The sequence below is a fragment of the Dunckerocampus dactyliophorus genome, chromosome 2 (genome assembly GCF_027744805.1).
Source record: "Dunckerocampus dactyliophorus isolate RoL2022-P2 chromosome 2, RoL_Ddac_1.1, whole genome shotgun sequence".
Taxonomy (NCBI): Eukaryota; Metazoa; Chordata; class Actinopteri; order Syngnathiformes; family Syngnathidae; genus Dunckerocampus; species Dunckerocampus dactyliophorus.
Window position 1 is genome coordinate 12,838,704 of NC_072820.1, and position 26,143 is coordinate 12,864,846.

General features: G+C 41.4%; 1 protein-coding gene across 4 annotated transcripts in view; it reads right to left on the reverse strand.

The window, feature by feature from the left end:
- Positions 1-26,143, reverse strand: part of LOC129177017 (neurocan core protein-like) — a 47,167-nt gene that overhangs the window by 1,392 nt on the left and 19,632 nt on the right. For 3 of the 4 annotated variants that reach the window (XM_054767693.1, XM_054767696.1, XM_054767695.1), the window contains exons 3-19: positions 25,012-25,215; positions 23,344-23,526; positions 22,726-22,900; positions 21,187-21,314; positions 20,587-20,871; positions 19,175-19,315; positions 19,012-19,095; positions 18,786-18,937; positions 15,263-15,422; positions 11,595-12,647; positions 6,222-6,332; positions 5,452-5,565; positions 5,152-5,203; positions 3,927-4,033; positions 2,516-2,598; positions 2,220-2,364; positions 928-1,110 (exon numbers count right to left, since the gene is read on the reverse strand). In XM_054767693.1, coding sequence (XP_054623668.1) covers positions 928-1,110; positions 2,220-2,364; positions 2,516-2,598; positions 3,927-4,033; positions 5,152-5,203; positions 5,452-5,565; positions 6,222-6,332; positions 11,595-12,647; positions 15,263-15,422; positions 18,786-18,937; positions 19,012-19,095; positions 19,175-19,315; positions 20,587-20,871; positions 21,187-21,314; positions 22,726-22,900; positions 23,344-23,526; positions 25,012-25,215 — 3,360 coding nt within the window. The remainder of the gene's footprint in view (positions 1-927; positions 1,111-2,219; positions 2,365-2,515; positions 2,599-3,926; positions 4,034-5,151; positions 5,204-5,451; positions 5,566-6,221; positions 6,333-11,594; positions 12,648-15,262; positions 15,423-18,785; positions 18,938-19,011; positions 19,096-19,174; positions 19,316-20,586; positions 20,872-21,186; positions 21,315-22,725; positions 22,901-23,343; positions 23,527-25,011; positions 25,216-26,143) is intronic. The other variant, XM_054767694.1, reaches the window with a different exon arrangement.

Genomic DNA, 26,143 nt, shown 5'->3' on the forward strand with positions numbered 1-26,143 from the left:
CTCTTTTGTTAGACCGACTGCAAATGTGCCAGTAAAAAAATCTTCTATATGACAGGAATGATGTGCTGTATTTGAAGACATACTGCAAAAATCCTCTACATGACAGGCGTGTTCTGCTCTTTTTTAAGATTGACAGCAGAAGTACTAGTCAAAGGTTCTCTGTGCAACAGGAGCGCTCTACTGTTTTAAGGACCTACTGGTCCTCTATGGATCTTTGTCTACCGTTTTTGATCCACGGACCGGCTTGTGTTCCAACAAATGTCCCGCGGACCAGGGGGTTGGGGATGGGGGGCTTTCGTACATTATAGCGATGTAATTAATCGTATTTATTACGTATTGTGTAAAACTAAAACATGAATAACATCAAATTAAAAGCACAAAATGAATGCCCACCCACCATCCACCAGTTCAAGCCTGGAGTTTTTCCAGAGAGATGAATACATCGCTGTTTGATGTGTGGTCAAAGGCAGTGCGCTAGCATGAATTAACTTGAGACAAATGTGCACATTAGCACTCAATAAGTCATCAAAACTTACCTTTATGCATTCCCACATAGTATCAGCATTTGAGACCAAATATGAGGTGAAAGAAAAATGGTAAAAATACAGTAGTAGTCTATCTGTGCGGCATGAGATAAAGTTAGCACACGCACAATGCTCATGCGTCAAGTGAAACGGATGTAACAAGAGAATCCGGCCACTTTTCAAAATAAAACAACAAAAAAATAATAATGATTTGGCCCACAGACCACTAGTTGAGTAGCCCTGATATAATAACTAACTAACTAACTAACTAACCCAATATTCAGTAAGCCCTTCGTATTTTATTACATATTTTTGATTGGCTGGAGCACATTGTAAAGCTACAATTAAACAAGAAAACGAACAACACAAACCAAAAACTGAAATAAATACAAATTCAACGTACATTTCGTGCAGATTATCCTGGGTCGCTCCCAGCTTCCATCAGCCTTGCAGCGTGCGGTGGGAATGTGGCGTTGGTAGAAGCCCTCCGAGCACTGGTAGCGGACCACTGCATGGATGTCATAGTGTGACCTCCGCCGACCTACCAAGTGGGCGTTTTCCACAGCAGGTGGCGTCCCACACAGCACTGGAAGCATAATAATATACAGTAGAACCACATAGCCCTCAATCATTTCTGTCTAAGATGTCATTCACACACCAAACCGCTAGGGGCCAGCATATGCCCTTTGAAGCTTTTTGATGAAAATATACATTTTTTTTGTGTTTTATCCATCAAAAGCTTATTAAGAAAAGATGTAAACTACATGTGTGTCAAATATAATGTTTTTGTGCGACTTATGTCACCACCACAATACTTTGATTTGTCCAAACATGATCGGTGTAACGCATCAAGCTAACTTGGATGCTTCACTGATTAACATTGTAATGAGCATACCAGCAGGTTAGCATGCTGCCTTCAATATATTGCAGTATCAATGGGCCAAATTTGTTTGATTTCTATATATTCATTTATGTTACATTATCTTTATTATCCACCGCTCCTGGGAGATAACGCCAAACAAGCAATTTAGTTCTTGTTATTGATTTAATGTGTTTAACACACATACAACAACGTGACATGAAGAAGTGGGATGGGAAGACACAAGCTTTAGCAACATTAGCATAGCTATGTGAGCTACAGTGCTAACATTACAGTCACATTTTCACAGCAACATCATGTTAGGTTAGCCTATTCGCTGAAGAAAGTCTGATAAAACCTCCCACGTCTCTAGCTGACTGATGGATAATAGCCAGGTTATATTTTAAGACGTGCGGCGAAGCCTTTTTGTATTTTACCAAAGCTGTCCTCCCTGAAATAACAGATATAAGGGTCAGGCTCATCAAGCGAGGGGCAGGTGATGAAAACCCAAAGAAAACTCGACCGTTTCAGCGCCTCTTCTCTTGAAAGTGGAGCAAACAAGTGAGGGCGATGATAGACTTTTCTTTGTTTCTTTTTGCTTGCTGATGAACAGGCTCTTGGAACACATGGTACGGTTCGAAGATCATTAAAAAGTACATTTTGCATATTACACTAATCCCTCATTTACTTAATCCCTCGGTTAATTGGTTCCAGACCGCGTTAAATGAATTTCGCCATATTATTTGAAAAGTCACGATATTTGAGCCGCCATGTTGAGAGGGATTACTGTAACATTATACTTGTGTGTATTCATTCACTGCGCTAGTAAACAGTACCTGTTCCCTTCTTGCAGATGTAGGGCAGATTGTAGTTGCAGGGCACGTCGTTCCATTTGCCATCCTCATGAGCAATGGTCACCACGCAGTCCTCACCTCCCGCAAAGAAGTTATCTGGCTGGCTCTCCCGCCAGTTTTCGTATACCTGCAAAAGAAGAAATGATTGCAATTTTATTTATCAGTGGGTAGCAAGCCTGGAATCTGGAATGCATTTTATGTGAGGGCTTGTGTTTGTGTTTTGACATATTTTGCACAAACATGCAGGAACTACTTGACTTTGACGTAGAGTGACTAACCAGTTCACTGCCGTCAGTCCACTGAAAATCATCTTCGACAGTGCGATCATTCAGACCCACCCAGGCGTTGTCATGACCCAGACCTTCAGAGAATCACCCAAAACATATTGTTATTAAATGTCAAACATGTGGGTACGCTAATGGTATACAGTACACGTACTTTATTTAAGCTCTTTGCACACTGACTTCTTCCTGTTTCGTTGCAGTGGAACCTCGGTTTTGTCATTAATTCGTTCCAAAAGGACTGACGAAAACCGATACGTATGAAAACCAAATACTTTTTTTCCATAAGAAATCATTTAAATCCAGTTAATCCGTTCCAGACACCCAAAAGCTATTGACAAAAAACACACTTTACATAAAGTAATTACAGGTTTACATGCTGTGCCCTGCCATTGGCTGGCGACCAGTCCAGGGTGTACCCCGCCTCTCGCCCGAAGTCAGCTGGGATAGGTTCCAGCATACCCCCGTGAGCCTAATGAGGATAAGCGGCATAGAAAAATGATGGTTGGATGGAAGGATGTTTACATGCAGAAAACTAAGTGAAACACATAAATGACAATAAATAATAAATGAACATTTAACATCACTTTTACCTTTATTGAAGATTTGTTGGTGAACATAGTGATGAGGGGAGGGGATGGAAGAGCCACATGGATTCTGTTTCACTCTAGTCCTTTACAAACTTAACTTTAAAGAGGGGACGGTTAGAGCTGTATATACTGGAACTTTCTTGTAAACTTCAACAGCAGGGCACAATCATCATTACGCACGCTGGCCCGGTTCACTATCTGTTATGTGTCTCCCTGAAGCATTCCCCCTGCAAACTGTGTTAGATAAGGAACCTTTACATTACCATCCTATTGGAAAAGATTGTACTTTGCTGTGAATTCTTTATTGAATTAAATTTAGTTATTTTTTAAAATTCTGGCACTTGCAACTTTTTTGCAGCTGTATTTAATTAAAAAAAAAAGCATTCCTCTAGCACTCAGAAATATGCAGTGACGCCTGGCGAGAGGCGACGCACCACGCTCATTAGGAGGAAGACAGCATGATACAGATTTGTTAACCGTTTTGTGCGCGATGTGCGCATTCTCAAATAAATCACCCACACACACATAATGTGGCTGGCTGGAATGTGTCGATGTTGCTCCGACTCTAAAAGCACCACTCTCCATTCTTCACAGATACTGAGTCACCAACATGTGGATGCTTTGTTTGGGCACTCGATTCCACGGGCTAGTTTATTTGGCTGTATGATAACCAAGACAGTGCACAAAAACCGAGACATATATAATTTTTGTAGAAAACCGAATCATACAAAAACCAGACGAAAACCGAGGTTCCACGGTCCACCACAATCAAACCCAAATTCTCCCCAGTTCGAGCCCTTTATTTAGTGCACTCGTACCATTGATAAACTCCTGTTCATTGGCGGTGGTGACGCTGCTCAGATGGGCGCTATGTTCTCTGCAGTCTTTCTCTGCATCCTCCCACGTGTGTCTGTGGGTGAAGTACCTGCAGGATATATATATATATATATATATATATATATATATATATATATATATATATATATATATACCGGTAAGTAGTTATAGAATACATAGCGTAGGTAACAATTCAAATCTCAACATTAAATAAACTGAATATTTCAAATGTATTTGTATTTTTTTGTGTAAGAAAACTCTTCTACTCCTGAACCTTTGCACACAAAGGGTGAACATTCATCAAAATACACACCCCTTTTTCTGACAAATACACCACATGGCGAGCTCTGTCCTGGACGGTCCTCTGGACTCCGTGGAGGAAGTGGGGGAGAGAAGGATGTTGGCTAAGTTGACATCCTTCATGAACAACACCTCTCACCCGCTACATGACACTGTTGTTTCCCTGGGCAGCTCCAGCTCCTTCAGCAGCAGATGTGTTACACCCACGGTGTAAGAAGGAGAGGTTCCGCAGGTCCTTCATACCGACCGCTGTCAGGCTCTACAACACCTGCACCACCTGAACCATGTTGTAGTCACTATGCATTCTTTACACTGTACTCTTTACTTGCGTATCTTGCTTGCTTGCTGCTGTAACAAGTTAATTTCCCCGCTGTGGGATAAATAAAGTACATAAAGTACATACATGGTGGAGCAGTTATTAAACTCTGAAGGCTGACCCTATAAATTGGATTACCATTGAAATTTCTCACACAGCTCAATTAAACAACCCCCCAAAACTTTAGGGTGATTAGCCAAATCATCCCAAAATGTGGTACACATCTTTAGGGGACTGGCAAGCACATATCTGTGACATTTGAGCAAGATCGGTTGAAAAACATGGCCGCCATCAAGCAAAGCATCTTTGCAAGGGCATGGGTGGGGCTTAGCAATTAATTGTCCATAAATCATTCATCATTTGTCTAATGATGACAAAACTTGCAGTTACACTTAGAGTTACAATTTCAGTTATAGCATGTCTAGCATGTCTTCAAAAGCATTTTGACCACCACCCGTGGGGGGCGTCACAAATGCCATTTTGTGTGTGGAAAAAAAAAGGGCTCCAAAATATCTTCCATTGTGCGTGAAAACAAGTGAAAAGTGTAATTGAAGGTATTACACTGTATATCAGAAAAAACAGCTTCTTGCCTGTAGCAATGGCCATGGAATTTCCTCCAGCCATGATCGCAGCCCTCTATGTCTGCAAAGATATCAAGACGACGGGGAGTTAGTAAAGCTATGCTTGTGTTGTAATTGAAAGAGCAATTTGAGGTACCACATAAAAGACAGAGGAGCCACTGATGACCGCGAAGGTTAGATATTCGTTCATCCTCATTACAAGATTAACACACACTTACACGGTCTTTGCTTTTAATCACAGACTGCGTCTATAAGAACAAAAATAAAAAAACGACTTCCCTGCTCCATTCGGTATTGTGAGCCTCTAACCTTTCTCGCATGTGTCTCCTCCATAGCTGGGCAGGCAAAGACAGAGGAAAGAATCAATCTTGTCGATGCAAGTGCCTCCATTTTCACATGGTTCTGACTGGCAGTCGTCAACATCTGGAAAGAAGAAGAGATAAGTCTTATTAGGATTTCACATGAAAAGCCTATCATGTCTATGGCATATGGTTCATTTGTGTTGTCAAAGTGTTCACTTCGTTGAGGACTGGCTGCTTTATCAGTTCAAGTGTGCCTTTAAAGGACAAAATTAAACACTCATTTGTTCCGTAAAGGCACACAAGGCAAATTTAAACCCTCGTGTCACGGTCCATGCAAGTGCCTATATGGGACTTTAACACGGCTCACAAACATCCCTCCATCTTTATAGGTTCAAAGCAAGAGCTGTATACAACATTGTACCTTCACAAAGACAGTAATGCTCCCTGTTCATCATTCAGGTTGTTTGCAGTGATGTAGATGATCCACAAGACGCTCGTCTCGTTCCAATGGTTGTTTGTTGATACGAATCCTTGTCAGTGAGATCTGACCTTGAGCGATCAATACCATCATCCTTGTTTGTCAGTCTATCAGCCTAACCTTTGCCCCCACCACCCCTTCTATCACTGAGATTGACAGCTCAGTCTTTAACTTGCCGTCAAAGCGAAGGTGAAAGCACCTTCTGGCAGTGTACAGTATACATCCTGACGCAGTGTAAACTTTATTACGCCAGCGTGTGAGGGCGTGTGTGTGTGTATGTGTGTGGCTGCATCACTCACCAATCTCACAGTTCTCCCCCGCGTAGCCTTGTGGGCAGTAGCAGCTGTAGCCTGTTCCCTGAGGAAGGCACTTTCCTCCATGCAGACACGGGTTTGTCACGCAGGGTTCCACTGGAGGAGACAATTCCCGATAGGTTAGGGCAGCGGTCAGGAATTCATTCTTTTAATAACATTGTTATATTGAAGCTAACCAATACACTAACAATATACACTAATAAAATACTTTTTACCATGAATGCAACTTCTGGTGCTGCATGGTTTTGCACCATACTCATCTTTCTTTCTTTTTTCCATCTTCTTCGTCCACAGTGTTTGCTCTGCAGAATTACCGAGCTATTGGTTTAAAGGAGGGACGTTTATTTCTTGACCCCTCAATGACTCGGGTAGGCTACCGCATTATTCAGTAATAATTGAGTTTTGGTGACTGACAAGGGCAGCAGGCATTGGCTCTGAGCCCCTTGCATTGTGGTATAAAATGGATGGATGGATTAAAATGCATAAAAAAGTTTTAGGTTTTGGACGTTATTTTTAACACTGTGATTTCTCTAATGTTTTACTTTAAAATGTCAGTGAAAAAAAATACATTTTATTGTGTTAAGAAATGCCTAAGAGCCTGATGCAGTCATCAGAAGAGCCACATCTGGCGCCCAAGCCATAGGTTCCCTACGCCTGGGTTAGGAATTAGAATAAAGGTTGCTACTTCAATAGGTTTGGTAAATAATTCACCTCACACATATTTATACTAATATTCCTAATAATAATGATGATAATATAATAAAATAATGTTTCCAGGGCAAGCCTCGACATGTACATGTCTTTTTATTGAAATAAAAAACATAACAAATAAATTAATAATTAAACGTAATAAAAATATGTAATATTAAATAATGAGTAATTACATATTATATATAATATGATACAATATTACATAAAAGGAATACTTCCTGTTTATTTTATTTTATTGCGCATTATTTTCATTTAATCACTTACATCCGTATGCATTTCTTGTCACTGCCTATATATAAGATGTACTGTAGTTTTTCACTGAGATCAATGTTATGTAATTGACTGTTAGAACACCCAAATGCAAAATTTTTAAATAAATCTGTCCAAAATCACACCATGCTAATTATCATCATTGCAGCTCAGTCAAAACCAGTGGTTCCAACACACGCACACGCACGCGCACACACGTACACACACATATCCATTTCACACTACACCTCTTTTCACAGGGATCACAAGCCACAGAGCCTCGACCTCGCCATCCAGTCACAGTTGCGGTTGCCATGGTTACCATATGGAAAGCAAGCTCCGACTCGCTCCGCCAAGTGTAGTGGGCAGCGTGAGAACTTCAGACAATAGGCATCCTCAGCAGAAATGAGCAGACCCCCCGCTGAGTCCCTCGGTCTGACTATTCACCCTCTAAATGTGTGTGTGTGTGTGTGGTCTGTTTCCACAATTAGACATTTCCATATCAATTGGGGCACCACCACGTGTTTCTCCCCTCAACCGCTCATTATAGCGACTTAAGGTTCTTTGAAAAGCAAGCACCACCCGTTCCTTTCTGGTCACCAAGCCCGGCTGTGGGAGTCTTTGTTCTGCCCTCTCTGACAGCATGTGTGTGTAGTGCATGCAGACGTTTGTGTGTCGTTTTCACAGTGAAATGAGTGAAAATCAATATCCAGAGCTATGATTTTTCCTAAGGCTTATCCTGTACCTGTAACTCACCAGACGCTTGTATCCTTAATGAATAAGGGTGTAACCATACATGTATTCGTAATCTGATTTTTCTGGTACAGAACATTCACTAAGTGAGGGACAGGAAGTACAATATAACTGTCCATTGTCACGTGTCTACTCTATTCCCTATGTTTCGTTTTTTGGCAAAAATCTTCGCCAAAATTACGTCCCAGTTTTTGTACTGTCTTGGTTATCATACAATATTGCGTGTAACAAACTAGTTTTGCCCTGTTTGCTCTGCAACCCTGCACAGTACTATTCAGCAGAATCCAGTGGCCACACAAAGCATCCCATGCGTTGATGATAGGGGTGCCATGAGACACTCACTTCAAAAGACGACACAGTACGATAGATTGGGTCTGCGAGACAAGACAAGCTTTTAACTTTACTTTTAAAAAAAGTACAATGACAAAATATAAAAATACATGACAATATATTCCAATCTGCTAATTTAATTTCTACTACGTTACACTCTTCTGTACTCTGTGTGTATGCTAACGGCCCTGCCTCCACCCACCGAGACAAAGAGACTGTATGACTGACAAACGGACTCACTCTGTTCATGCTCTTGTTCCATGGAACAAATGCAGCGAGGTGCTAAACGCCATGCACAGAATGAACTCTTTTCCTGCCTGTTTGGAGGTGAAATACCAGGAAAACAGACACACATGCTCATGGCAATATTTTGAGGGTGGAATAATTATTGACTTCATTTTCATTTATTATGTGACTAATTAATTAAGTCATTATTGTCCGAGGCCTTGTGCCCATGACACATCTTTTTTGAACGAGAAATCTTATTGAATTCAAGAAAGAACCCATCGCTAAGTATGAAGATGGCATCTCATCTGTCCGTCTTTGAGTTTTCAATAAAAGTAAACATTGTGTTAAATGTTCATTTGTCAGTTTCATTCGTCATTTAGAATTATTTTGCATTATTTTCTTCATGCAAAACCATAATTATTCTGTATACATTTTTTTGTAAATATTTTTGGGTGTCTGGAACAGATTCATTGAATTTACATTATTTTCCTATGGGAAAAATTACTTTAGTTTTTGTATGTTTCGGATTTTGCTGGACCCTTTAGAAACAAATTAATAATGAAAAGGGTACCACTGTATAATAATCAATAATTGTACAATAATTCAGACTGTTCCAACTATTACCGTTGTACTTGAATTGTATTTATTGGTGAATTACCTGCCCCCAGTTGGACATTTTTTACGTTTCACTTAAAAATCATTCAACTGTTAACACAAAAGCTCAGCAGTTTTATGTTTTGCATTTTCAGGCAGGAAAACTGAGGTACGTACCAAACTGCAATTATGGCGTACTTCTACATCCCTACTAAAGAACATAAAAAGGCCAAAAGCGTCTACCACAAGGTGACTTCTACAGATTTGTGACGCAAAAACCTAACCATTTCAAGCACAGCAATCCGGGCCGGTGCATCAGTCAAGGTCAAGGCATGCCTTGACAAATATCAAGCGATATGGCAAGCTGAGCTATGAGCCTGCGAGTTGGAAAGATAAACCTTGCGCGATTGGCTGTTCATTAAAGTGAGTGGTGCAGAAAAATCAATAGTGTGTATGGAAGGAGCTGACAGAGTAAACTGCCCTCTAGTCTGTGTGCAGACACGGACACTGACACGAACAAAATCTAGCAAATGTGATTTGCATGTGGATATAGTGAAGGTGTGTAAGCCATGAAGACAATTAGTGTGATGCATCAAACAATAGCATTTGTCTGTAAATATGCAAGCTTCCCTCATCATCAACTGACTGATACAGTGATGAGCCGTAAACACTTTACCTGCACCACAAAACACACATCAGCCATTACTTCAGCCCCGAGCAAGCCCATCCATCCATGTCTTGTATTTATGTGGTTAAGAAATCAGCGTTTGTGTGTTTATAGCCCTCCTCCTGCATGCCTCCGAGGACTCGCGCTCAATCAATCAACCTTCATACCGAACAGAGGCAACCCCCCCACCGGCTCGCTCGTCAATACAATTTACAGCTGGTCTCTCTTCGTGGAGCCAGTTGGCAGCTGGGACTTGCAGCTTTGCAGAGGAGCAAAGTAATCACCACAGAAATGTGGGCTAACGCCATGCCCACGAGGCTTTCAACTGGTGGATGTTTCCTGTAAGCATGCTCATTATCAAGCTAAAAAATAAGTGAGGAAAAAAGCCAGCCAGTAGCTCCACTGACATGCACCGTGCTGCAGACTTAATCAGCAGACTGTCTACGCTGACAGGGGCATGAGGGGGGTGAACAATGTATCATTCTGAATATATAAGGCAGTGATAAGTTCATGGGAGGGAACGGAACGACATAATCCATAAACCTATGGTCTTTTTTTTAGTTAGGCAGCTTTAGGTTGATTAGCGTACATCATATTCATACATTGTTCCCTCACTGGCCTATTGTGACTACATTCATGTGCTGATGATCTGCATGTGACTATTAAACAGTAAAGTAAGCAAGCTGCCACATTATTTGCTGTTACCCATTAAATGTACAGTACTGGAAGCCTTCACGCAGACATCGTCACGATGAACTGGCGTAAAAACAAAGACGAAGGCGGCGTCAAAAGCTGCCAGCCAGTCAGACTATTGACAGACTTAACAGTGTCAGTGAACACAGCATCGGAACAAAACCCCTTGATTCTAATGAGGATGTCATGTTTTGTATTAAAGCGGCTTACACTATATGAACCACAAGTATTGGGACACTCGGCCATCACTCCAACAGTAAGTGTAAATGGATGATAATATAAGGTTGGACCTCCCTTTGCAGCTCATAACAGATGACAGATACTTTAAAACTACACACAAACATATAAAACAAAATTTAGGCTAGTATGTTAGCAAAAGCATATTGTTATTAGCATTAGGGCAATGTTTGGCATGCAATTGAAATTCAGATTTATTTCTGGCAGGCTGCCATGAATAAATTTGGACTGGCACAAATAGATTTGGTGTTGCCTGTTCGCCCTCGCTCATAAACACATAAGCTACCTAGTTTCTCAGAGAATATGACGGAGCAAGATCAGTTGCTATCTTAGCAACTTTGTTGCTATATTTAGCGAGCAATCAGACCCCTCTTGATATTGTTTTTCAAAAAATCAACTAGCGACAAATCTAGTGAAAAGACTTTTGAAGAGTCTGACATGAAGGCACATGTCTCTTCTCAACGAGCAGTGACAGCTGCTGTGGGCCCTCCACCAAATCCAAAAGCACTGGCGGCTCCGTTTTGTTTGTGAAATATAAAAAAATGACAAGATGAAATGACAGAATAAAGTCAATTAGTAGTTCTAAACATATTTGTTTTGCTTTTTATGTTTTTACTCACTTTGTGCAAATGCGTCATGGACAATTATGTAATTTCACCATAGCACACCGCCACAAATAGATTGCAGTCCTATGGGAAACACTAGCGCTCCCTAGTATTAGTGTGATATCGACTTTTCCCCACAATGTTACCACTTATTTCTAATAACTTTTTACTTTTTCTTCAGTCTGGCCCTAATCCTGTTTAAATGATTTTAATATTAAGCAGGACAGCTGTGGACAGCAAGTGGTCATTACACCAGAGCCAGTTAAATTGGAGCAGAACTTCAATGCTCACCAGCTGCAACCTGAGTGACGTTGCTGACGTTCAACCTGCTGCTCTCCTCCTCCATGTTGCCAGGTAAAATGGACCCCGAGCCCACTGTTTGAGACCAGGCGGGCTCCTCCTCTTCGGGAGGAGTTTCCACAGAGACATTCAGGACCACCACTCTCTCCAGTGAAACCCATTCCAGCAATGTTTGGGAACTGTTGTGGTTGTTCGAGGAGGAAGGAGATGGAGGGGTGCCTTCAGATATAGTTGTTGGTGAAGGGGATGGAGGTAAGGAAGAGGGTGATGCTGAAGGGGAGAGAGATGTTTCAGACTGGGCTGGTGATGGAGATGGAGAAGAGGATGGAGATGTGGATGATCTGACAAGGATTGATGGTGAGGTTGATGAAGAAGATGAGACCTCCAAGTATGGTTGGTCAGACAGGGATTGGGTATCAGTTGGCATGGTGGTGGAGTGTGTGCTTGTTGATGAGTCAACATTCTCCTCCCGAGTTGTGGACATCACTGTGGGTTCAGATGTGCTGACAGCCATCGTGGTGGTGCTCCTGGTTGTGGTGGTGGTCTGTCCTTTCCTGTGACCCCTTTCTCTAGATCTGGACCTTTCCCTTGGTTTGCTGGTTCCAACTGGCCGTCTGGAAACTTGTATCTCCCCCTTGGCCTCTGCAGCAGTAATCTCACCACTTCCTTCATAATCTCCTCTGCTCTTATCTTCTCCTCTGTTTCTCTCCTCCCCTCTGTTCTTCTTCCCTCGGCCCCGGCCTCCTCTGGAAGTGGAACGAGAGCTCACGGTGACGGCCTTCTTCTCACTGGATTGGGTGGTGGTCTCAACGTCCACACGAACCCACATGGCTTCCATGCTGGATGATGCTGTTTGAAGGGCTGAATTGGAAGTGGTGGAGAGATGTGACTCTGGTGTCGCCGCACTGGTGGTTCCCCCTGTTGTCACGGAATTATTAGAGGCAGGAGAAGAAGACGCCGGACCAGTTGCTGATTCTTCATTAAGTGCGGTTGTGTCCTGCTTTGAGGGACCACTGGATGCGGAACTTCCCCAAGAGAAGAAACCTGTGGAGGACAGAAAAATGAGCATAAAGGAAGTTTATTATTGTAGGTCATTTGGATCCCCATTAGCATCCGCACCAGTGGTTGCTTGTCTTCCTGGAGTTCACCATTAAAATGACAAATCACATCAAATTACATTGCCATAACATTGTGAATTAAAATTCAAAATCCATCCATCCATTCATCCTTTTCCGCTTACCCGAGGTTGTGTCATGCGGGTAGCAGCCTAAGCAGGGAAGCCCAGACTTCCCTCTCCCCGGCTACTTTGTCCAGCTCCTCCTGGCAGATCTCGAGGCATTTCCCAGGCCAGCTGAGAGACAAAGTCTCTCCAACTTGTCCTGGGTCTTCCCCAAGGCCTCCTACCAGTCCCTGAACACTCCCTTAAGAGGTGTTCAGGGCACAACCGCATTCAGGGCACCCTGACCAGATGCCCAAGCCAAGGCGGAGAAGCAGCGGTTCTACTCTGAGGCTCTCCCGGATCACAGTGCTTCCCACTTTATGTCTAAGGGAGAGCCCAGCCACCATACAGACAAAACTAATTTTGGCCGCTTGTACCCGCAATCTTGTCCTTTCGGTTTCTACCCACAGCTCATGACCATAGGTGAGGGTAGGAATGTAGATCGACCGGTAAATTGAGAGCTTTGCCCTTCCGCTCGGCTCCCTCTTCACCACAACGGACCGATGCAGAGTCTGCATCACTGCAGATGCCGCAGCAATCCGCCTGTGGACCATCCTTCCCCCACTCTTGAACAAGACCACAAGGTACTTTAACTCCTCCACTTGAGGAGGACGTCGTCCTGGATTGTAACTTGGATAGACTTGGGGGTGCTGATTCTCATCCCAGCCGCTTCGCACTCGGCTGCAAACCAATCCAGTGAGAGTTACAGATAGCGGCCCGATGAAGCCAGCAGGACCACATCATCTGCAAAAAGCTGAGACCCAGTCCTGCAGCCACCAAACCGGATCCCACAACAATCAGGCTGTGCCTAGAAATTCTGTCCATACAATAATGAACAGAATTGGTGACAAAGTGCAGCCCTGGCACCCTCACTGGAAACGAGTCTGACTTATTGCTGGCAATGCAGACTAAGCAGTATATCATATCAGTCATATTCCCCACAGGAGTACGCTCCACAGGATTCCTCGAGGAACACGGTTGAATGCCTTCTCCACATCCACAAAACACATGTGGACTGGTTGGACAAACTCCCATGCACCCTCAAGGATCCTGCCGAAAGTGTAGAGTTGGTCCACAGTTACACAACCAGGATGAAAACCACACTGCTCCAAACTAGGTCTCAAGTGTTTAAAACTTCCAGAACTCTTGCTGTGACAGCAAAGAAGAAGAAGTATTTTTCCATAATTTGACTGCGTTCATGTTGATAAGAGATGTTCTCCAATGTGCAGTACATGATGTTGACGATAGCTAATACCAGCCATCCCTAATAGCCAGAACCAGAGAGACATTATTGCTCTGCATGACAGGAGAAGAATGAACAGATCGATACTCGCATGATAAGATCACTATATTTTAGTTCCCTTCAAAGTTTATTTCCAGAAATATCACTGGGCTTTGCTTTGCTGTTCATTGTTGATATTGATATACTTATATATTGATATCTTATTCACAAACTCCGGGAATAAGTCAATGTATACGGGAAGGTGTTGGATTTGAATGAGAGCCAATAGTACTTGCAATAATACTTACAGCTTTTGTTGGGTTATTTTGCACTGTTGACTTTATTTTGCTCAAACACTTGTATGCAATAAAAAAGAACACAGGAATAATTGTATTTTTTGTTGATATTGTCACATACTGTACATATATTGCTGTATTTGTATACTTTAAATTGTTCATAAATTTGTTGATAAAAATACGTATTTTTGTTTGGCGAAAATCTTTGTCCTGTGATTATAAGTATGATCAACAAATTAAAGGGAAAATCACAATATCATTCAATGATCTTGAAAATTTCATGTAAAAAGTATCAGTAATACTGGCCCTGCATTTTCTTAAATAATATACTGTAAGGAAATGCCTTTCCCTGTACAATAAAATTCTTCTATGAATGCCAGTAACACGGAGCAACGTAAGAATACAAAAGGTCAAACTAGATAAATATTTCATTCTTGGTATCAGATTGATACTAAAATATGCAGTATTGCCCACTTTAGTGAGTGCATTAAGAATAATCACCACAACAAATGTGACAAAATCTTTTTTTAGGGGAATTTCAAAGTATCTGTGGATAAAGACACCTTTGTACTGAGGTTTTACTGGTACATATAAGCAATTAAAAACAAATATCAAAGGCAGTTTGGGTTTTGGTCTTCTACACGGCAAAATAATCTTAAAATAAATTAATAATGTTAGAAAATATAGCAACACCTGCAGCTATTGTGATGCTTTAAAGCAGAAAACCTCAAATTGATAAGAACAATTATGCCTGCATGTTATTTGCATAATTGAAGGCAAATTTGTAAAAACATCCCCAGTTTTCAGAATTATTAACACACGCTTAGATTATTTAATGTTTTTATTTCGAATAATCATTCCAGTTAATGTGCTGTGAATATTAAAAGTTACACAAGAGTAAAAAATGCATCAAACTACCTACCCGATGATGTCGTACTGGACAAATTCTCTTCATCCTTCTTTTTTGCCATGTCTTCACTTGCTAGCCATTTTGGGGTTACACTTCCTGCCTCCTCACCATCACCAGTTCCTACCAGGTAGTTCCAAGGCTTCCAAAAGGACTTGACAATCCCTGAGAACACCTAGAATGATTAAGAATTATTGATGAACTGTGTCTTGACAAGTATGGAGGCAAAATAGAATGCATGACTTGGCTACAACCAAAAGAGGAGCTGGTGACTCCTCCATATTAACAGGGTTTCACTCTTATTGAGGTCAGAAGAACTTTCATTTACCTCTTTGTCGTACATCAATTTTTGAAATCATATTCCGTGGTCCCCAACTTTGGAACTCTTTAGACAGGTCTCTGAAGCTTTTATCCTCCTATAAAATGTTTAGATTTGGTTTGGTGAAGTGTCTGTACACATGTATAATATAATTGGAATTTATTTTTTAATTTATTGATTTTGTCCTAGCAGTTGTCTTATTATTTTCTTGCTTTTCTTTTCTTCTTTTATTGCCTGAGCCATCTAGTGATTTTGTATTGGAGGGGAGGATGTCATACAAGCCAATTAGGCTTCTTTTCCTCTCCTGCACAATGATTTGCCTTGAATCATTATATGTAATTTTTTTTTTACCATTGTGCATAAATAAATAAATAAATAAAACTTTTATTCCATCCGTCAACTTACAGTCTTTTTTTTTAAGAGCCGAGATAATGACAAGCCCGACAAATAAACAGATCATATTTGCGACTTTTTCCACCTCAAAGAAAAAGGCTAAAACACTCAAGTCATAAATAAGATGGTAGGTGAGCAACAACAGTACCTACAGTAATTCAGTGACACTGAAAGCAGGATGAACAAAACCGAAACACTGTCGCTGTCGGCACACTTCAGAAAATCGCACATAAAATAGGAACAACGTGGCTTGAAAAACAAAAACTTGCCAAAACTCTGTTAGCGGCCTAATTTATTGTATTAAAATTCACTGTCGGAGTATAAAATGAAGTTGGTTGAAGTGCCTGATGTGTATAAAACTGCTGACACAAGTTGCACATCACTTTCTGGAGGAATCTTTGACATTTTCTAAATACTTCCACGTTTTGGATGATTTTTTTCAGTAGCCATTATGAGCCAATAAGTCTGTCGATGTTGACGGTCACACAAAACTATCGCTCACATCAGCTCCTTTGAATTGTTTCACTGAAGCAGGTGATTTTATAAATGCGTTGTAAGTAGAGGCCTTCTGTTAAACACATGTCATTTTCAATTCTTTATGAACAAAAAATTAGGCTGATTTTGTACCAAAATAGGTGATGCATAACAAAAACAAAGGCATTCTTTGTAAAAATGTATGGTCAGCAGCAGCTGTGGGCACCCCCCATGTAGTCACAATGGTACAATCTTGATCATGACTTTTTATATGCTTTGAAAGCAAGACTGATAGTCGACTCAGATTCTTCCGAATCGAATCGTCAAATTGACTGTTCTAAGACACCCATAGTGGAAACTGCAACTATTTTTGCAGACTTCCAAGATGCACCTGCATAAATATCAAGGGCTGTACAGTGCGAACATTTCACTCGCATATGCTCCTAGAAATAGATTGAAATAGATTGTGCGAGTAGAAAAAATAAAAAGGGAGCCCACGTGCGAGTACGTTTTTCAACCCTTTCATTCACATTTTGCTCCTGAAATAAGTCCAGAAAACGTAAATCAAAATTTTCAAAAATGTTGCGCGTCTGTATATAAAACCACAAGTGTCCTACAACTTTATCTATTTTCACATCGGCAACCTCCAAAACACCAAAACTCTGGCGTTGACGCGCAATGACATCTCCGCCGCACAAGTTGCAGGGTTTCCGTTACATGTAATTGATCGTAGCGGTGCGCAACTACAAAATAAAAGCTGCCACACCTTAAAAATGAGGGTTTTACGAGAAAATCCGATCATCATCACAACTTACTTTTTTCAAGTGTCACTTAAAAATCTTGCTCTCTTGTTATCATTATAATACTTATGGCTTGTCTTCAAAACACTGGTTGTGTGACGAAGTTCTTCAACAGAAACAGCTTTAGACAGTGACGCTATCACAGGGGTCTCCAACAGGTAGCTCGTAGGCTAGCAGTAGCTCACCAGCTGATGTTGAGTAGTTCACCAAAGAATATTTGCTTCACCTCTTCGTGTTTTTATAAGTGTTCTATTCAAACGTGACACCTCTGTTTAATGACAAATGAGCACACTGAGTGGAGATATGCTTTGTAAATAAAGTGCAATTCCAATGTTGGCAGTGCTTTCAGCAACTTTGCCATTAAATGAACAGTTTTGCAATGTTCTTGGTTCATGTTCTGCTAGTTGTTGAATAAAATTTAATAAATATGTTAATAAATAAATAAGTCATAAAAAAAGTGATTTTTGTCATTAAAAAAAATTGCAGACGCAGCAGCGGCACGACACAGCGGCGGCAGTCCGCCAGCCCACCACCACAGCTTCAAAAAATCCTAGGGGAAACCCTGAGCTGCACTCACTGATGTAGCTAACTGTTATCAGTTGGATACTGGAGCGCTGTGGGAAAGATGACTGACCTTGTGTCCGGTGAAAAATGAAAATGGACTCGTAAGGAACCAAGGAGGGAGAGGAAATTGGTGAGAGAAATCTGGGACGACTGACAGTGTCGGGCCAAAGGAGATGGCTACAGCTAGCGTTAGCACTAGTGTTACTGACAGTGCTACCAAAGTTTCAAAGTTTAAATCAGATTGTATCAAACTCTTCTCTTGGCTAGAGTTTGAGAACACAGCCTAGCAAAACTCCAAGCGGCACATCACCTGCAGAGACAGCTGTCTGTCATGCAACTAGTTACATGACGCGACAAAAGAAACCAGCCTCGACGGTGACCGCTACCATGGATAGGCAGGTGATGATTTCCGAAGTGGAGATGAGGAGGCTGCCCAAGATCAAAATGAACATCGCCTACTTATACTCGTGCCAGAATGACATTAGGTTGCTTTGGTTTAGAAATTCACTATATTTATAAATGCAAAGTATTCTTATTATTTGAGAATATTACCTGACATTGTTGTAGTCGGTGGGTTGATATCAACGCCGTTCTTCTTGTGCAATGTGATAAGAGGCCATTGGCAATGTAATGGCATGTGATATGACGTCAGTCATGTATGATACATTCATATTTGTGGGCCGCAGTCCCAGGGAGATGTCGGCCTTAACATGGCACTTTGTTTACATGTGTGAGTGCGCATGTGTGTTACGTTATGTTGTTTGAGTTTTAATAATAAAATTGTGTTATTTAAGAAATTTCACATTGTTCCTTAATTTCTTCTGTGCTCCTAAATTTGTTCATTTAGGATCACCTGCACTGCCAGTGAAAAGCCTCAGCGTACAGCCTTGATACGCCTAGTTTTCAAGAATTAAAACTTAACACATTATAACTGATATATTGAGGTGCCTCGATTATCAAGAATACCATTTTTTTTAAATGACCAAACCTTCTTCTCAGCAGGTGTTGGAACCACAGGGGGTCGGAGAAACTCAGGCGAGTCGGGCTCAAATGGTTCCCCCCAGTCGACGCTTTGACCTGGAATCACCTGAAGAGTCACGTAAGATTCCGATGACTCTGAGGACCAGGGGTCGGACGCTGCTGGGAACATAGTAGTTATTTATCTTATTGGTGTGGACATTAGCGCAAGCAAGACGTCATGAACTTCTCCTTACAAGCATTAACACCATGAAGGGAATCCTCCTCTTCAAGGTCCACCAATCCAGTCCAGTTAGACGTTAAGTGGTCATCTGTGGATCCTACATTGATTTCCAAAATAAATCGATTACATCTGTATTTGATTAATAGATTAATCATACAAGACATAGTATATAAAACCTTTGGGAGTAATAGTTGGCGGTGTACTCGCTGGATCTGGATTTGTCCCTGTGGACTCAGTACTTGGGCCTGTGAGGTAGCTCCAGGGCTTCCACAGGGAGGTGTAGATCTGTGAGATGGTATCCGTGTTCTTCACTTTCCCTACAAAAATGACAGCTGCTATAGAAGATGTACTGTTTTTAAAGATACTATAGTAAATCCTCCCTCTCTTCCTTCCACTGGTTGTGTCAATCCAGTGTTTTCACAGCTACATGACAGTGTAAAAGATGGAGCTCAGGATTCACTGTTGCCATAGCGACAAGAATGGCCTTGGCATGTGCTGTCAGTGTTGCTACAGACAGAATGCAGGTCTTCTACTGCCTCTATTTGGAGAGAAAGCTTCTTGGACCTTGGTTTATTGCAACAAGAATGTACTGTACTTCTGTAGGAGCTACTAAATGTACTTCTGTACTGTGAAAAAAATTTGAGTTCATCATTACATGTATTATTTTCACAATTTCACTATTTATTGGCTTTTGTCGTCACATGCTGCACATCGTATGGTATTGTTTTCACCACTGTTAGCTGGTGTGTTTATGAGTTAGCAAAATTACGCAAAAACTGTATCAAAGATTTCCATGAAAATGTGTTGATGGATAGAACATCTGCATAGCAACAACCATTTAAAGTTTCGGGGTAAAAATGTCTCTCGAGGAACCGACTACTCCCCTGAACCAGAATGCAAATGGGACGGTCTGATGCACACAATATTGAGCACATAACCGCAACTTCACGTAACTTTTAGAAGCTCCTAATAGCAAGGAAGAATGATTCATTATTCAAATGCTGACATGTTTTTTGGCTGTATAGTCGTTTGGCCCCTGCCCCGAAATGTGGTACGGACCAATATGTACTCAAGTGGAGCACATTTTTGTCAATAGTGTTTGCTTATTTTATAACCCCCCTTGAGACTTGGCAGAGTGCCTTCATATCAGTTTTCCCAACGATTACAAACGTATGCATGTAAGAATTACAATTAAAGAAACATTCATTGCCAGTAACTCTTTGTGTTGATATGCAAATGACAAGATGGTAATCTACATTCTATTGAATGCCTTTCTGGTGCACAACTAGTGTATCAAAACAGAGTAAAGGCAAAAAGCATCACAGAGCCTTTTTGTCATACCATGGGTACCCCCTCACTAATACAATAACAGAGTTGTTGTCTCCCTGGGGAAACTACGGTAGTCGTAGTGCACACATTCCATTTAATTGTCTGGCTTAATATGAAATGACTGAGAATATTTACTTATCATCTTGAAAATTAAATGTTTCCATCTACCCCCTGCAATTTGCTAGGGGTACGCGTACCCCTGGTTGGGAATCAATGTTGTATGTTATGAGTGTGCAGTGCTTATTTCCCAATATTGTACCTCTATAGCAGTATGCATCATACAGCGCTGTGGCGTTGTCACTTGTGACGTTTGGCGTCACGGTGCGGACTCCAGCTTTGCTCTCTCCACAGTCCGGACGAGAGCGGCTGACCGGGTAGCGTACACTGCTGTCAGAAAGCCAACCGGGGGCACAGCTATCCAGGCCGGCCCTCCAGGCCAGATAAAGCTGTCCCACTGTGGCCAGCTGACCACCCAGGGACACACAGCGGTCTGAGGCTGAAGACAGCGACAACCTGCCAGGGACCGATGCGTGAAATACCTCACCTGGAGGCAGGAAGTGGAAATTCAGTTGTCAAATGCACAGGCAGGAGGTAAGAGTTTTTTTAAAGCCTGCATTTGAAAGGTTTGACACAGGGAGGGACGAGACAAGTTTCCTATATTTTTTTTAGAATTGTCACTCATGAGGCATATACTATTTTAAGCTGCAGGTTCAGCAGCAAGCATCGCTGTAGCAGGAAGGTGTACATCAGCTAAAAATAAACATTCACTGCAGTGTGTTGACTGATATTTATGCATAAATGTATTGTTGTGGGCTGAGGTTAATGCTGTCTAGTTTTGATGTGTGTGTAGTTTATTTACCATCCAGTTCTTTTGCGAAACAGTACACATCAAACAACTCTTTCGGATCCCTCTTCCCATAATTCCTCACTCCAGCAGAGTACTCCTGATGTCCAGAACAGTCAAGCTCAGTAGACTGGACAGAATAGCTGCAACGACAATGAAACCATACTCAATGGTAATTACTATATCTTCTTTACACCAGTGTGGCTGCATAGTTTAGTAGCATTTTCATATGAACAAACAAACAGCATTCCAATTAACTACTAACACTCTTATTATGTATTTTTTCTCATTTTATCATTCTTATTTTGTCTTCTGTGTGTCTTTGTTGTACATTGAAGATTGGAACAAAAAAATTCGGTCAAAAGATCAGTGATCAGTAATAACGTATGCCTCTTATGTTGTTGTTAAGCAGAATTTGTAGTTTACAATCATAACTGACCAAGAAACCCATGTTCTTATGGCAAACCCTGGATTTTATTTAAATATACGTATTATATTTATATATTGTATTTTATATCTCTCTCTATATATATAATAATATCAATTTATATTAGAAATACTTTTTCAGAAATCCATATTTTAAATTAGATTCTGTATGTTATAATATACACCAATTAAAATATTATGAAAACGACTGTCGTCCCTCATCACTTCACAGTTCGAATTTCACGGCTTCACTCTATCACAGTTTTTCAAAAATATATTTAAAAATATAATATATTACAGAAATATATATTAATAACCCCGCCTGTCACCCGAAGTAAGCTGGGATAGGCTCCAGCATACCTGGAGGTGACCAAAGGTGACTATAGGGGAGTTAGTCCATGTCTAGAGGGCCTTAATAATGTAAAAGACCATATTTAAAAGGTCGTAAACAGGTTTTCTATGCTCTAACTACGGACAAATTAGATTAAAAAAAAGGAATCCTACTTCATGGAAATTCATTCGGGTCTAGAGCCAATTAACCGCGATAAATGAGTGATTACTGTATTGCAGAGAAATTGCAAGAACCTAGGCACTTTGGACAGTGCCAGACTGGGCAGAACATAAAAATGGAGGTACAAGAAACTGTGAAGCGAGCAAATAGGTGACTCAAACACAAATCTCCACATAGCATCAGCTCATCTTTAATACAACATGCAAGTTGCTGCTGGTATTAATCCTCGAGTTTATTTGTAAGACGACCGGATGCACTCAGTAGGTGCTGCTGTTTTGGTTAGCAACAGAGTGAGCAACGCAGTTCAAATGGGATGAGCAGTTAAGTTTTTAATATGTGGAAAATCGTGGTTATGAACTGAGGTAATTACAGGAGGCGTAAAAAGGAGACGTTTATTTGTTTCCAGCAGACAACGCACCCTGCAATTAACGGTGAAGGCCACTATTTGAGGGATTAAGGTAGTGGATTTTTCTCTCAATTTTCCTTTCAGTATTTTGGAAACTTTACAAACCAAAAGAGAGATACAAATAATTCATTCTATTTTTCCAGTAAGAGTGTCTAACTAATGAGCACATTAGCTAAGTGGCAAACAGGGAAGTCATTATTTCTCTCCTCACCGGACAGTCTGATCGTCCAACCAGCCGGCTGCACAGCTGGCAAAACCGTCGTAGAATGCGGCCCACATCTGGGCCGATGTTGCCACCTGGGCAGAGTTCTCCTGGCAGGCTCGCTTGGCATCTGCGAAGGAGAGGGCGTAACGGGCGCTGTGTGCCTGGTAGTGAAACACCACACCTACAGACACATACAAATGCATTATTTTTATGTCATTGTTCACAGAAAACCAGTAAAGATGTTCTTGTCTAACTTTACACTGGGGGTTGTGCTGGAATTTCATAGATGAACAAACAGAAACAATACAATTGATATTCAGCCCAAATGCCCTTCATTAAAAAATAATTACACAATTACTCAGGTGGAAAATTAGATCAGAAAAAGTCAACATAAGAAGTCTCATAGTCTATTAATCAAGTCAGTCATTGTAATGCGACAAATTTGCTAAATTAATACTATTAATGTATAAAGATTTTTTCTCTAAAACACAGGAGAGCAAAGACTCAAACTGGCATAAATGTCATCAACAAGAAAGAAAATCCTTTGTCACTGCAGTTGTGTTCCACTTTACTGATGTACTAAACCCTGATACCATTAGTGTTGTTGGTTGCCACTGTGCTTACCATAGACCACCAGGGGCACGGCGTGTCTCTCGTAGTCGTCGCCCATGACAACCTTACAGTGGTAAGTGCCTGAGTCGTTGGTACGGAGACTGGTGATCTCCATGGTAGCATTGAGGGGATTGGCAGTGTATCCTGGCAGTCTGACACGGCCACTGAAAGCCTTATTCACCTTGATTACATCACCTTTGGCATGAGCAGAGAACATTTTAGAGAAGGACTAATTAAAAGTTCCTAAAAGTATTATTTGCTTGATTATTTTCTTGTGACAGGGGGTCAAACTCACCATAGGGCAGACGACTGAGCCCTATATGGACTAAAGCAGTGATCACCAACCTTTTTGAGCCCAAGATCCCTGGTCTGGGCCGTGAACCTGCGCAAGATCTACCCCACCCCCAAATATATATATATATATACATATATATACACACGCATGCCTAGAAAAAGTAAATACAATATATTTCAATTATATATAAAATTTTATATCGTGGGAGAGCGGTGGTTTGGAGAGAGAGACTGCTCAATGCGATACAATAGTCAGCCCTAACGACCTGCAGCTCGAAGATTTTTTTGGAGGTGCACGTCTATGGCGTTATACTTGTGCCTTAATTTTGAGGTAGCAAAGGCAGATTTTGAGTCATATTAACGTGCAACAACTACTGTTGTGTGCTCAAGCACATCGCTGCGCTCTGTCACTCCCTCTCTCCCTCTCGCTCGACCCTTCTGCACATGTCTCACTCAGCGCGGTGCGGCGAGAGGAGCCGGTGTACTAGTATCTCTGGCCGGGTTTTGGGGACTTGGCTTTTGGCTGGAGAGTGCGGCTTGTTGCCTGGGGGGCGGCGAGGCGTACGGGCGTGTTCAGCGTTCAAAATGAGTCTCTGTTGGTCACTCTCAGGGAGAGGAGGGCACAAATGTAATAATACTTTTTTTTTTCCAACCTTCTCGCGATCGACCGGAAAAGTCCCATTTATCGACCAGTAGCTCACGATCGACGGGTCGGTGACCCCTGGAGTAAAGCATTGAGACACACCTTGTGACCATTTTGTGGAAGCAGTTTGACCCAGTGTCTCAAGCTATGACTGGTGTGGCAGAACTTGAAAGTCCTGACCTCAACCTTATCAAACACCTTTGTGAGCTAGCAGGCTCTCATTTTGTCACATTTTTTTATTTGTTGAAAGTGTAAATCCTGTCTGGAAATGACATGAAGTGTCAACTGAGTGTAGAGAATCATTTTTTAGAGTTCTGGTCATTTCTCGCAGAATCTGTAACATTCAAATCAAGCATACATTATAGAAACATTACATATACTGTACATGTACTGAGAAAGGACACGGCACTTTTTGTTAAATGTAACTTTATTAACTTTAGGATCCATCGTCTCCATCGTTAACAATTATTTATAGGTAATAAATTCAAAATATGTTTAAGTTAACATCTCAAACAACTTATTGCAGTCTTTGCACACTTTCTTATGTCATTTCCAGCCAGAAGACCCATCCAACAGTTAAAAAAATGCGCATAAATATGAATAATTTTGGGCTTGACTGTATTTTTTGGGTGATTCATGGACAAACATTCTCACAGACATGCTCCAAAACATGCTTCGTTGTGTACAGACCATTCCATCCCAATACTTGCTGGATGTGCATGTCTGTTCTGTCTCGGTATTACCTTCAGCAGTCAGCACAATATGCTCCAGAGCGGCGCTCTGTCCGCCTGCTGGAAGCCTGATGAGAGTCCACAGGAGGCGGACAGGCTGACTGGATGAGCTGGCTTGCAGGGTGAAGACACAGGGGAGGACGGCTTCACCTGCTAGTGGCTGCTGTACAGTAGGATGGGTGATCCTACGCATGTTAACTATGGTGGAAGATGCACCTGCAGAGAAGAGTGCGATGTTGTCAAAAATGATCATGAGGAAGTGGGCTTACAATGGAGGGGCGGAACAAATGAGGATCTATATCTATTTGTGGCTTAGCAGATCAATACTTTTTGATTAAAGCATTAATCAGTCGTCTCATCGATTAGTGCTTTCTGCACTAAGTAGGAGATGAGAAATGTACATGAGGGGCGGCACTAGCTTTACGCCAATTTGTCTGCTAATCTCGCATCAGGGATTCATTACAAGCTTCCACACATTTTCTTTTATGACTCCAGCAAAGGAATGAATGTGCACACACACCTACACACAAGAGATGTCTATCATTTTGCATGCTCCTTTTATTTATCATTTTTCTCCAATCTATAAATGTCAACATAATTAATTAGAATAAAGTTCACGCCAAATTAGGATCCTTTCTAAAGATCACTGAATGGCACAAAGCAGTGTGCGCTGTCGTTCCGCACGTTACCATGACAACAGGACCACCTTTAAAGATCTAACCAAACAATCTCTGTGCATCTAGCTGTAACATGGAGCCCATTTGCTTGTTTCATACCTGCAACACATATGTGCTGGAAGATAACAACAACAAAAATGCAAAACCATGTGAGTGAATGCAAAATAATTTGTATATAAATACACACGTAAACAAAGGGTCTTTCTTGGAATAATACAAATAGTGGGATTGAATCCCCGGAGGATATTTCCATCTGCATTTAGATTGGACATCTTTCACACACTTAGCCCCCCTGAGATCATCTGTGTGAGCTCAGCAGAACCCCCCTGAAGCTTGCCCCCTCAAATCAGATGTAATCACACAAAAACCAGGCAGCCCCGAGAGCGTGAGCCGGAATGAGATCGGGAGCCTGGCGGACAAAGCTGGGGCAAAAAAATCCAGACAAAGAGAGTCGGTGTAAATTGAAT